The sequence below is a fragment of the Molothrus aeneus genome, chromosome 2 (assembly GCF_037042795.1).
Source record: "Molothrus aeneus isolate 106 chromosome 2, BPBGC_Maene_1.0, whole genome shotgun sequence".
NCBI lineage: Eukaryota > Metazoa > Chordata > Aves > Passeriformes > Icteridae > Molothrus > Molothrus aeneus.
Genome location: NC_089647.1, coordinates 21,334,546 through 21,348,550, shown reverse-complemented (window position 1 = coordinate 21,348,550; position 14,005 = coordinate 21,334,546). Strand labels below are relative to the sequence as shown.

At 42.2% G+C, this 14,005-nt stretch overlaps 1 protein-coding gene across 1 annotated transcript; it reads right to left on the bottom strand.

Annotated features, from left to right (window-relative positions):
* Positions 1-347: 347 nt before the first annotated feature.
* Positions 348-13,147, bottom strand: TBX19 (T-box transcription factor 19). The gene is made up of 8 exons (XM_066571749.1): positions 12,936-13,147; positions 7,295-7,559; positions 5,299-5,433; positions 4,493-4,554; positions 3,416-3,477; positions 2,592-2,780; positions 1,447-1,579; positions 348-600 (listed from the first exon to the last, which is right to left on the bottom strand). Exons 1-8 carry the CDS (start codon positions 13,130-13,132, stop codon positions 348-350), a joined length of 1,296 nt encoding a protein of 431 aa, XP_066427846.1. The 5' UTR covers positions 13,133-13,147.
* Between the last annotated feature and the right edge of the window lie 858 nt (positions 13,148-14,005).

The following is a 14,005-nucleotide window of genomic DNA, read 5'->3' as shown; positions in this document are numbered from 1 at the left end:
TTTTCCCTGGACTTGGCTGTTAGTTACAGAGGGAACTTCTAAAATGACATGCGGGTATCCAGCTGCCATGTCTGCTTCACTCAGTCTCATGTCTCTGATCATTTTTAACGTGATATAGAAGCAAAGCTAACTAAAAAGGTTCTTTCTGGACATTATCCTGAATGATGCATAAAATTGCAGTAACAAGCTAATTCGTATAATATTTCCTGCCTTTGCATTTTGGCTTAGCTGGCACACAAAAGGTACATTATAGGAAGTGATGAAGTCCTTTTCCTGCATGCATTTCTGCATCGCACTCCTAAGGGAACATTTGCCATTTGTGTCAGTCTTGGTTGGCTGAGCTTCCCTCAGGAGCTGCCTGTCCATTGAAAGGAGTGTGAGGATGTCCACGCAGAGTCAGTTAGTCTGGTGAGAGTGCCTTCCCCTTGTGCTTCCATGCTGCCAGACACCATACCCTGCAGAGGGATTTGGACTGATGATGCAGCAGGTAAGGGGATATTACCCCTTAAAAACACACTTGGAGGGTTGCTGTTCACCTCGCTTCCTGGGTTGGCAGCATTTACAGCACTGTTGCTCACTGTCCACAGGCAAGGGTAGTGGCTGGGAAAAAAAAGCAGCACAGATTGAATGACTTATTTCAAAGCATTTAGCCTGCAAAAGCCTTGGCACAGTAGAGTCAATTTCACTATCTGTTCAAAAGCAGCTGTTCAAATCAGGTTACCAAACTAGATCAGCCTTGAAGATCTTAAGCGAAAAATCACCAGTAGCCATCACCTGGTGACCCTGGAGGGAGGCATGGAGAGCAATGTACAAGTATATGTGAGATTTCAAAGTGTAAGGATTTTTTATGGGCTTCTGAGACTTCTTCCCATCTTAGGAGCTGAGTCAGAAGAGTTTCTAGAGAGGGAGGTCACAAAGTCTCAGGACACTGCCCAGCTACTAGGGTATAAACACTGAGAAGAAAATCTACTCAATCAGATAACAGTGCATTTGAAATTGCAGCTGATTTTCCTGACACCTAAGTTAGAGAAGAAATTATTGCATTCTTTTAGGGAAAATAAGGAAAAAGATTTGATAATTAATTGATTCTCTAGGTCTAAATTCCGTTTACTCCTAGAATAGGATCCTCATTTCATGTAGGATAATAGTGAGAAATATAGGAAGAAAAATATTTTGGTTTTAAAATGCTCACAGATTGTAGAGTCCAGAATTCTTTGTAGGTATTCCAAGATCCCGGTTTTCAGCAATGCTGGGGAAAAATGAAGCTCCCATAGAGCAGAAGATGATTAGCTTGTCAGAAAGATTTGCCCAGGAATCTTGAATTGGGAACTTAGGACACATTTCAAATCCTGGACACTGATTAAAGTTTGGAACAAAGGGCAAATCACCAGGACAGTCCTACCAGCCTCAGTGCCCCTCATAGCAGCAGTTTTCCTGTAACCTTACCTGGGTCCAGGGCTGGCACCTCCCTTTGTATGTGGCACTGAGAGCAAATTAGTGTGTGGAGAGGATGGCAAAGTCCAGCTGTCGTGTCCTGAGAATACCTGAAGATTATTGCTGGAGCTGTCCAATAAATTAACTTTGGGGAGGGAAAAAAAGCAACAAACAAATCCTCAGTGACAGACAATGTCTTAAGACAGCAAAACATGGGCAGGCTTAAGGCAGCAATCTGATCATGAGGTGCCCAACCACAGGTAATAGGACAGAAATCCCAACCACAGGTAAAAAGGCAAAATTCCCGTGTTTGTTTAGAGAGTAGCTAGGTGCCATGGCAATCCCAGGTGTGATACATGAGAAGGTACAGCATGACAGACATAGGATTTGCATTTCTGCAAGTCTGACTAATATTTTTTTCATAATTTACATATATCAGACAATGTTTTGATACAGATTTCCTTATAATTTGAGCTAAAATACTTAATAAAATTTTATAAATACTGCCCCATTCCTGGAAATTTTCAAGGCCAGGTTGAATGGAGCTTTGGGCAACCTGGTCTAGTGGAAGGTGCCCCTACACATGGCAGGGAGGTTGGAACAGGATGATTTTTAGAATCCCTTTCAAGCCAAATCCTTCCATGAGAAATACTTCCACTAAACAGGAATTCTTGCTAAATTATAATTAGCAAGCAGATTACTTTATCCCTTCTCTGCTTTCTGACCCACTTCTTCTAATCAAAGTACAATCAATTTCTGGATTTGCACCCAGATCCAGAAAGGGAAAGGGACTCAAAGGATGTTCTGACAATACCAAAATGCCTTTGCCTCAATTCAGCTCCTACCTGAGAGCTGCTTTGACTTGAGAACTCAACTGTGTCATGGCAGGGCATCAAAAGAAGACCTGCAACGCTCTTTTTGTATAACTGGAAGCTGTAGTGAAAGCAAGACCATACACTCTGGTTTATCACTAAGAGTGCACCAAGTTCCTGGTCCCTCTTGTTTTGCTGCCTTGGTCACCCTGGGTGCCTGAAGGGTTCTGTGCAGAGAATCACCACGCCCTTTACTAGCCTGAGCTTAGCCTTGCTCCAGGGTTTGTGCTAACCTAAGGCACAGGGCAGGCAGGCAGAGGCAACAAAGCAGTGCTCCAGGAATACCTGAAGGGGAGTGATTCCTCTGCATGTAGGAGGGTGGATATGGAGCAGCCCGATGGCCTCGCAGGGCTGAGTATCTTTCGCAGCTGTGGGGAGCCTGTGGAGCGGGCAGAGGCAAAGCTCCACTGTACTGGTAATTAGAGCTTCCCGAGGCACACATTGGATCTGGGTTGGAAATCAACCAGCCACCCACTTTGAGGGAAAAGAGAGAACAAAACTGCTGCATTCAAGTGCTACAGTACAATTCAGAAATAACCAGCCTTCTTGCAGAATTAGCTGTGCCTAAGAAATACCAAGCAGATGCTAAGATACTGTTTTGTGAAACAACTGACAAAAAAATAGCAACCCTCCACTCCCCTCCCAACCCACCAACACTGAAAACAAGTCCTGAAGGCAACCAGAAAATGTCACAAACATTAAAGAACAAACGAAAGAAAAACTATCAGTAAAGCAAATGCAACTTCTGCCTCCCCTCATTTTTTACCTGTTTACCCATGAAAGATAAATTTATAGGCGATAAAAACATTCACAAATACAAAAACAAAGGGGTAAGAAAATCCTAAAAATGTCATATATCATCTTGATTCTAGATTCCTTTTAATATTGAAAAACTGGAATTTATGGAAAATCATCTCTCTGCAGGACCTCTCACGTTATTTCCTATGGTGAGGTCTCTTCAATCTTATTTTTTTTTTTAAAGGGTCCCTCTCTATGAACATAATTCAGGACTCAGTAAGTGACCAGCACGAACCAGTTAAGCAAGGCCCAGGTTCCCAGCACCCATCATATCTCACAAAACTTGCAGTTGACATAAATAAAAACCTTACAGTGAGAATATGTCATATGTTGACCTTCAGAGACTGTCTCTGGAACATCCTTAGAATGGTTTCTGAAAAGCAAAATTCTTAGTGGTAAGTGTTCTCATTGAAAAATTACAAAAGTTATAACCAGAACTATTCATTAAAAATTGGAGAAGTGAGTGAAAAAGAGGGAAATCCCTCTCCTTTAACCTTGCTAGGCAGCAGTAGACCTTCCTACATTCTGCCATAAAGGAAGCTGGAGCTTTTGTTTAATGACATAAGCAAAAATGTTCCTAATTTTTTGCCATATTTGGGAGCTGAACATGGAATTCTAAATCTGCCTGTGAGCACCATTCCTGCTTGCAGGCAAGCTGAAGGCAGCATTCCCCCTTCCCCAGCTGGAAACCCTGATACTGAGACACAGCAACTTCTTGAGTGGTGAGAGGAATGAAAGGAAATACAGATTCTCCTGCAGGCACATGGGACACTTCACATGTCAGAGATAAAGCAGGTCCAAACAAAATTAATTAGAAATTATGGGATGGAATGCATCATTTGGATGCCACTGTGCATTAACATGGGTGATGCAAGGAAAATTTTGCAAGATAAACTACAATTAATTTCTGATGGAAGCATCTCTGACGTCTTAACTTTAATAAACCTATCATAAATTATCACACAGGCTTAATAACAGCAGTGTAGTTACATTACAGTTACACTGTAATTTCACTTCAACTATGCTTTTGGACACTTGGAGTTAACATTTTTTCTCCCTGACCTATCAAATTACAAGATTCACTGAAGTGCAAGTACACTGTAGTGGACATATGTAGGGTATAACACTACTAAGGAAGCTCACACCATCTCATTTCAGGCTTTCTATGTAGACAGACATAAGTGCCAGGATCCCCAAGAGCACATTCACCCATTTCAGCATCTATTGTAATAATAACATAGTCTCCTGGATAATACCATTGGAGGGACTCTGGATTTAGCAGAAACAAGATTCAGTTATGTAATTTATCTTTCGTGTGGTGATGTCATGGTTTTAACCATATCAGCAGCAAAAAGCTACTGGATCAAAAAAACAAAAGATGAACTTACCTTTCCTTTGCATCCAGGAAGGCTTTGGCAAAGGGATTATACTTGATTTTGAGAGCTGTTATCTTGAATTTACAGAAAACAAGGCATGTTAGTGAGGGCAATTTGAAATAGAAACTTGACAAAACATCCTCCAGAGTAATCTGAGGGGAACTGTCTGGGTTAGCCTAAAATATATCCCCACACTTGATGTTTCCCAGGCTGGGTAGGAGACAGCTTTTCTGTGCACTGATCAGTGCCACAGGCAAAACACCAGCTGGGGCAGCCTGGCATGACGTTGTCTGGTAAATGTGATGGAATGGTGGACTCTTTCAAGAGGGTTTAAACACTGAATTCCTATCAAAATCTGCAGCAACATTAGCTAAGGGATGTGGCACAGGAGTTAGCAATTCTTACAGTCCAAAGCATCCCTCAAGGGCAGAAATTTTCTCATGCAGTATTGTGTTGTTCTGCAGTTGTACACATTATAGGGACATGGAGAGAGGGTTATCATTATGACTATCAGTTATTGCTGGAGAAAGATATTTTAGGGCTGTTTGGCTTTTATTTCCAGTAAAGGATTGAGATGCCAAGACAGATAGACCAGTCTGGAATAGCTGTGGCAGGATATTAAGCTAAACCTGGCTTATTACTGAAGCCAGACACTAGATTAGTCAACGTTCTACTGCAGAGAAAAGACAGAGTATTAGAGTAGATGGAGTATTACACTGCATGGGACTGGTGGGGAAACAAGAAAAAGGCATGCTGGTCTTGTAGTTAATTAGCTCCTAACAGATCTCCTCAGTGGTGCACAGTGTGGCACCGCCTACCTCTTCATTCTGGTAGGCAGTCACCGCTATGAACTGTGTCTCAGGGAAGGAGCAGTTCATCACCATCCGGTGGGGGCCTCCTACACGAACTATGTGCACCTGGGGCTCGTATTTGTGCAGGGAGTTCAACATTATCTGCAGGAAACAAAACAGAGAGACAGCCCCCAGTGTCACTCTGGCACCTCACAGCCAACCTCTGGCTCTGTGACAGAGCAGCTGTTGCTGCTGAACCTCCCCAGCCAGCAACTCCTAAAGCAGAAGGGCAGGTGCCTCCCTCCCCTGCAATAACTACAGGCCAAACAGAATGAGATTTCACTGGACTGGATTTAAGGCTTTGGATGCAGCAGCAGCAGCAGTGAGTATTTTTGTTAGCAGCTATGGCCCTCAAACCACTGGGCTCCCGCTGCACTAGAGGCTGCTGAAACAGCTCAGGGGCACTCACGATCCTGCTTCTGCTGTCTGGAAGACCAGAATCACCATCACAGAAAAGGTGCCAGGAGGAAGCTGAGGCAGTCACCCAGTCTTCTCTCTGGGCAAGATGAAGTGTATCCAAACAGGCCTTGGCAGATCATCTAACCTGGCACTAAAAGGTGTGAATAGCATTGATTCCAGGAAGTCTATTAGGTCCTTTAATTGGGTCTAGTGCAAGAACAAGATTATCTTTTAAAATTTGTACTTTGCAAAGTGATGTATACATACATACATATATATATATATATATATATACATAAAAGAAAGAACACAGCTATTAGCATAAAGAACTGACAGTCACCAATTACTTTCTAAACCATCAGAGAAGGGGCAGCTGAAGCACAGAGTGGGGACATGGTTTACTTTAACACTGTGGTCATGATTTCAAAAGAAAGCAAAGGAAGCTTCAGTCATTTATTGTTTAGTAACTTTTGTTTGGGTTCTGTTTCTCATATGGTTTTCCTCTCCTGCTTTCTATTATTTTGCTCTCCTTCATATATATACAGAGTGTTCCCCTGTTTTTTTTCTCCAGGGACTCTTTGACGCTTCAAGTTTCCTGTAGCTTTTTTCCCCCCATGCATATTTTTCTGAGGCTTTTGACTTTTCTGAAATCCTGGACACACAACAAGCATTTGCAAATTCAGATCCTGTTCTATGCTCTACAGTAATTCTTGTGTGCTGGTTCCATTTATGACTAAGGAAAAGTCAGATCATCTTCCTGTTCTCCAATCAGTAAAACCCGAGATAATTTCCTACCTCATTAGAGCACTAAGCTTACAGAGGTACCTCATAAACCTAATGGAAATAATAGATTGAGAGCATATAACATTTACATGAAAGAGGTTGATTCTGGGCTGACAAGTATCATCCACTGTAGGAGTTTTGTACCAAACAAACAAGTGAACAAAAGGTCTTATGCAACATTTTGCCTTTAGATGCATCATCAAAAATAAAATATGAAACAAAACTAATTTTCCTGTTTGCATTTTTAAGCAGTTCAAAGAGAAATTCACTTATTTCTGGTACATGTGGTTTCTTTCCAAAGGCCAAAGCTGATTCAATAGAATATTGATAATTATCATGATGCAGAAGCAGACACAGTAATTATTTCATTTAGGAGCAGCCTTTTATTCTGCCATCTGACTCCTGCCAACATTCCACTTACACCAAACAACATTGGGGAGCACAACAAAAACCTAATACCCATGGCCATTTTTCTTCCCTTTCTCTGAAGTCCTATGTAAAAATCCACAGCACACGAGACCAACTCTGAAAAGACCCCTGACGATTAAGTAAACCACAGCACTCTGTCTCTCTTAACGTCAAGAAGTCCATTAGAATCTGAAAGTGCCAATTAAGGCCTGTTTATCCCTGTTTACATTTGGCCTCCAGAGAATAATTGGCATCTGTGGGTGAAGAGGCCTGTAAGGGCTTCTATAATTACATAAATGGACCCTTGATATTTCTTGATTGGTAGGTGCTTGCAATTGAAGCCAAGAGGTGGTGTGGAAACATCAGGCCATACCTGCCCACTCCCATTGAGCTTGTTGGTAAGTTTGACTTTGCTGAAGGAAATGGCAGCTTTCATCCAATGGGCCCCAAAGTTCGGAGAGTCTGGGTGGATGTAGACACAGCTGTGGTTCGGTGGCTCTGGTTTCCCAGCTGGCACCCATTCTCCATTGACATACTTCCAGCGGTGGCCATCAGTCGGAGCAAAGTCCAGCAGGAAGGAATACATGGCATTTGGATCCAAGCCTGACACACTGATCTTCAAAACAGGGAACATCCGCCTGGCCAGGGAAACAAAAAAGGGTGACACCGCTGGAAACTGCTGTTGAAAGACTCTCCTCAGTATGTTTGTTTCCAGATGCTCACTGACTAGCTCAGTATAAAAAAATCCATCCTCCCTTCCTTCAATCCACCCTTGCCATCAGACCTTGCACTTGGCAGTTTCTCCAGTAATTTGGTCCCATACTTCCATATTCCCTGACCTCAGCAGCTTGACCATGTCCTATTGCTTTTAGTTTCATCTTACACACAAGCTCTTAACTTCTACCCAACCTTCCATTATCTCATGTGTTTAAAACTGAAATCCTGCCTTTGTTTAGTTTTGGGAAAATGCTCCTTTTGTGCCCAAAGGTCCAATGCCACCTTTTCTCAATCCCCTTTTATTATTATTTCTTTATTTTGTAAAGGAGATTTGCAGGAGCTCACAGCTTGACTTTCAGTGGTTTTCTGTCTGTCCCAGTGCTTGTGATCGATGTCACACAGCTCTGAATTGGCACCTGAAAGTCTGCAGCAATAGAGCTAGTAGGGCTCCAACACTTGGAGGAACTGGGAATAAAGTGTGGACATCAGAACAGGTCTGTCCTAGCAAAGGTATCCTATTTATTAAGCTTCTTAGCTTGTCAAAGAATACATGTAATTGCTATTACATATCACCCCCTACATTCCTCTTCCATGAGTAACCGGCCTCCCTGCCCCAGACATCTCCAGACTGACCTCACCTGGCAACTGCCATTTCTGCATGCCACATTTTTATGGACCATAAATTCCAATGAAAGCCAATGAATCTCTAGGTTCCTTTTCTCTATGGGTATAGAGAGAGTATACCAAGCAACCAGAGGAATGGCCTGAGGTCCATAGCTAGGGGGCTAAGGTAAGGTAGCTCTCAAGGCTTAGGTAGCCATATAAGACATCCAAAATACATAAGAAGGGAGCTGAAACTCCAGGCTGTCTTAAAGGACACTGGAAGTCGCTGCCCCTGCAGTCATACTGTCTAGTGACACACAAATGCAAATTGCTAACAACCATGGCATCCCACTCACCTTTCTGGATACCTTGATATAGTTTTTGCTGCATACATTCAGCACCTTCTGCTGACAGGAAAAGACCGAATTTGAGATTTTTCATCTAATATTAATACTTGCTGATACCATGTCAGTGCAGTATTGAAGAAGATATCATAGAATGGTTTGGGTTGAAAGGGACCTTAAAGATCATCTTGTCCCAGTCCCTGGATTGGTGTCCCCAACACCTTCCAGTAGACCAGGTTGCTCTGAGCCTCATTCAATCTGGCCTTGAGCCACCTCCAGGGATGAGGCATCCACAGCTTCTTGGGGCAGCCTTTTCCAGTGCCTCACCACCCCTTCTATCACTGCATGTCCTTATAAAAAGTCCCTCTCCAGCTCTCTTGCAGCCCCCTTTAGGTACTGGGAGGCTGCTATAAGGTCTCTCTCCTCTCCAGGCTGAACAACCTCAGCTACCTAAGCTTTTCCTCACATGAAGTTTGTGCAGGCCCTGCTCTCAAGCCTGTCCAGATCCCTCTGGATGACATCCCTTCCCTCCACATGTCAACCAGAACACACAGCTAGGTGTTGCTGGCAAGCTTGCTAAGGGTGTGCCCCTGTCCCCAACAAAGGTAATGAAAAGCTTTAGTGCCAGTACTGACCCCTGAGGAACAGCACTCCTCACTGGTCTCCAAGGTACTGTGAACCATGACCTTCCTAATTAAATAGAAGCTTAGTTGAGGATTTACACACTACATGTGTCTTTCTGACCAGGATGTACCAGCTATCAAACTGGAATGTGATAAAAAGTATGGATGCATTTCTCCTTCCAACACTTAGATCTCCCCCAGTGTTCAAAGGAACATATTTAGATACATAGCTGAAATTGAATTAGTGGAGAAAATTAATCCACATGAAAATTTAATTTCACTAGATTATGCCGAGCAGTTTGTGTTACATGCAGATTGTTAATTCCTCTGCCCACAATGCAGGCAGGCTGCTCTGCCTTTTTATTTGAGAGGCTCAAGTTTATCCCCAAAGGACCTATAGACCAATCCAGAAGAGAATACTGTTACCATCCATTTTAACCTCTTGTAGCACTAAGATTAGAGCACTTCCCTGTGTTAACCAGCTTCACTACCAGTAGTTCCCTGCCTCACTTGGACCAGCATGTTTTGACTGTACAGACTCTAACAATGGAAAACTTACCATCTAACATGTTCTGATGATTAAGTGGCTTTACTGTTAAAATCTGTCTTTTAGCATGGCAAATTGTGATTTCTCCAAATTTGTTTCAGTCAGATTGTTTCAATGATCAGGTAGGTGCACACGTGACCTCCGTTTCTGCAATAGCTAAGCACTTCAGCTTCTTCTATTTATTTAGAGCAAATGTGCTGCAATTACTCCACAGTACAGACCTTGAGTGGGAAGATGTTTGATATCAAACTTGGATGCGCAGTAACCAGTAAAGTTGCTTTAACATTCAAACCTGGAAAGGGCTTCTTTTCCTTCTTTTCCCCCACTCATGGCTGTCTGCACTGATCCCCTATGGATTCTCCCCATACGCAGAGGGGAATAGTGGCAATCTACCTGTCTCCAGGCAATAACAAGGATTGCAAAGTCTCAGGATACTGCCTAGCTAGTATGGTATAAACACTGAGAGAGGAAACCTATTCAGTCAGATAACACTGCATTTGATATTGAAGTGTCAATTTAATACAATATGTCTGAGTAAAATAGGAGATGGTTTCCCACTGTATCAGCTCTACCCATTGAGATGCATTTTGTGATATAGCACATGTTTCAATTTTAATGATATCTATCCTGTTCAGAATATATCTATTTCCCCTAGGCATATTGCTAGGGCAGGTGATTATTATAATGAAGTATGATACAGCCACAGAGGCATATCTGTATATTAACACTGAAGTTGGTTCATCTAACTGTGACATTTTGGGACCCTCAGTACCAATTGGAGATGACTCAGAGCAGATAGAATTGTGCATGCTAGAATTTGACACTTGAGGATCCCTAGTCAATTAGACTTTCATTCTCTGGGACACTCCTGTATTGGGTTTCTGTTTAATTTCTGAGCTTTGCTGACAATGTGTCTGTCCACACCAACTGTTTTCATTTTCACAAACAAAAGTTCAGGCTGACTCTTCTCTTTCATTGTAGAACACAGTTTTCAAAAGCATTCATCTACCCTTCAGCAAGAATGGTTTAGTTGTACTCATTTAGCAGCAGCAGAATAAGATCAATATTTTTTCTACTGAGAATCTCTCTGGAGACAATCACTGAAGAATCCCGAACCTGAGAAAAACTCAGCAATCACAGGAAATTGTCTCAAGTTTGTCTCCTTTTGAATAGCATGGTTCAGAGTTCTTTGTTGCACGCCACAGTCTGTATTTCCTTTGTTTTAGTGTGATGCTGTGTTTTTGGATGAAAAATACTTTCAGAAATACAGAGATCCTTTTTCATAGTCTCTGCTACAGTAACTATGTTAAAAGGATTAATGCAAATGACAGCATGACATACTTTTGTAATTTTTAATTTCACTGTAGTTTGATCATAAAGAATTCTATTGCTGCTCTCACTGACATTTCTAGAGATGTCACTGGCTATAGGAAAAGTAGAATCAGGCTGATCAGGAGTGTGTAAGTTAAAATTAAAAAATCAGGCAGCTTACACAATGAAATAAAAAGTACCCAGGCGTATTCAGATAACAAAATATTCCCTTATCAACATGATAAAAATATTTTATCTACACACTCACCCTGACATTTTGGAAAGAACTAGTATCACCATGAAGTCACAATTTTCATTAGCTGCGAGGAAAGAAACTGAAAAAACCCTCTTGGTAATGTGTGACTCTTTGTACCAATTTAATTAATCAGAAACAAACCCATCCTACCTCATTTTTAGTCACTTACACTGTTAAGGAGACAGTTTAAGCTACTGTACACCAAGTGAAAGTCCACTTAGAAGTTATCTGTAGCCTAACAGCAGTTTTCAAAGCAATTTAAATGAAGTATAATCAGCTCCACAATATAAAAAGAATCTCAGCAGCAGATGTCTAAGCTACTGTACACCAAGTGAAAGTCCACTTAGAAGTTATCTGTAGCCTAACAGCAGTTTTCAAAGCAATTTAAATGAAGTATAATCAGCTCCACAATATAAAAAGAATCTCAGCAGCAGATGTCTATCAGTAGGTTATTAGGAGGAATCAGAATGGCAATAGTGCTCTTACACCAAGAGCTGGTCCTTTGAGATGGTAACTTCTCTCTGCAGAATCACCTTGCTGAGTCAACAGACAAAATTTTTCATATTTACTGCTTTCACCTATGTCCCTCATCAAGCTACGGACAACAGTAATTTCATCCACAAATTCCGCTAAGTCAAAGTCTGGCAAAATTACACCACATGAGTAAATCTTTCTCTCCATCTCTTAATTTCTCTCTCCTAGGTGGATCTCCTGAGAGGTCTCATAAAACATGTGCATGTTGAAGGAACAGCTGGGGTGGGGGGCAGCAAAAGGCTGGCGAGGATAAATTAAATAAAAACCTTAGTACCACTGTGCAAATCTTATTCTGGTAGCTGGTTGTCTGTTATGGGCTGGACTCTGCTGTCAGCCCAGTTCAGAGCAGAACCTCTGTGGAGAGCTTTCTTCAAGCTAGTGCCTGATTCAGAATTAGCATCCTTCTCACAGATTTTTTACTCTTTTCCTGTGCCTTTCTGTGTTCCCAAATAGTAAGACATGTGATCCATTTATACCACAATGTTTTGTCCTTCTAAAACAGTGTATATTAAACAACATTCCACACTTGTTTCTAAGGGCACCAGCAACAACTGTGGGACCATGCAATTCAGACTGCACATACACATAGAGCACATAGGGCAGTTTTATTGCATCCACTCTGGTACAGACTGCTTATACAAGCTGTTAATACCCAAGGCCAGAGGGATGGGAACTGCAGCTGGGTCTAACAACACCAATCTGCTTCTGTGCAGTAATTTGAAGCCTACAGGTGAGGACTTGCTAATATAGACTGATGGTTATTAGTATTAAAAGTCATTACAAAGGTTTTGAGAGATATTCCCTTGCAAAAGTTTCCTTTTTGTGCAATCACAAGTTAACCTATATATTTTTCCAGCATGCTTCATAGGAGGAATGGTTTGGCAGTGACCAAAAAGAAGCAGGTTCACCCCATCTTGTTCATACAGTGGTTTTAGCAGACTGCAAGCCTGCAGTCCCCTATAAACTCTGGTGTGCTCATTGCAGTTCTGTCGAGTCTGCACACACAGTTTATTATTGTAGAGCTTAACCTCCCTGGCTGTCACCTCCACTGAGCCCGCAGTGCTGAGCAGATCACTTACCTGCCATTCTTGGTCACGATCATCTCATTAGTGACTTCCCTGAATCTCTGCCATAGCGTCGCATCCTCCAAGACAACCTGGAGCTGTTTCTCCGTGGGGTCGCCTTTGTCTCTTCCAGCCCGGAGTTCACTCTCCACTACACTGAGGAGCCTGGAGACAGTGCAGTCACTGGTTTTTTTGCAGCCCAGGTCTGCCATGATGGCTTTACTGCCAGAAACTTCAGGTAGCTGCTGAAAAGACAAAAATAATAAGCTAAATAAAAAAAGAAGTCAGTTCATTGGGTACCGTCTGACAAACGTGCTCTCCTCACTCTTTTGCCACTGCCTAGCTATTTCCCCTGGAAGTCCCAAGGGCAGTGACACCACTGTGTGGAGGTTTACGTACACGCTCTACACTAAAAAGAGGACTATCTCCTAATTACCTGTTAGACAGTCAGGTGGGTGGCTGGCTGATGACTCAATTGGCTGCCTTGAAAGAAGAGTCCTCCATCCAAATTAGCATGCTTTTATCTTTTTTCAACCTGAAGTGGGTCTAATTGTTCTGCTTGAGAACCAGGTTTCCATTAATGAAAATTGTTTCATTTCCAGACTGAGACAATGCATGGAAATTGCATTCACGCTGGTGCGGACTCTAACTGAAGGAGCTGGGAAGAGTCAAGATAGTTACACAGAGAAGGTTGTCTTAAAATATTTTCACCATGAATGTTGCATAAATGCAATAACCTCATTCCTCTACATTCCTAAATCAAAATATAATAGTAAGAGACCTTGCAGCACTGAGTTTTCAGTGCACAAGGAGAAGGCAGCATCCCTACCCTCAATTGCTGATGGATATTGTGTCCATCCCTTGGTCCCACTGTCATTCACAGAACCCCTCCTGCACCTTACAGGTAGCTGAATACCCCTCTGGCTGCATTTCCAGGGACAGACTGCACACTTCTGGGGCTGGTATGAGCTTAACTGTCTGAGGCCGGGCACTGCTGACCAGCTTAAGGTCCATCTATGCAAAAGCTCCCTCAGCATCCCAAAAAGTCATTCTCTCTCACCTCATCCTGAGATATTCTCTGACAA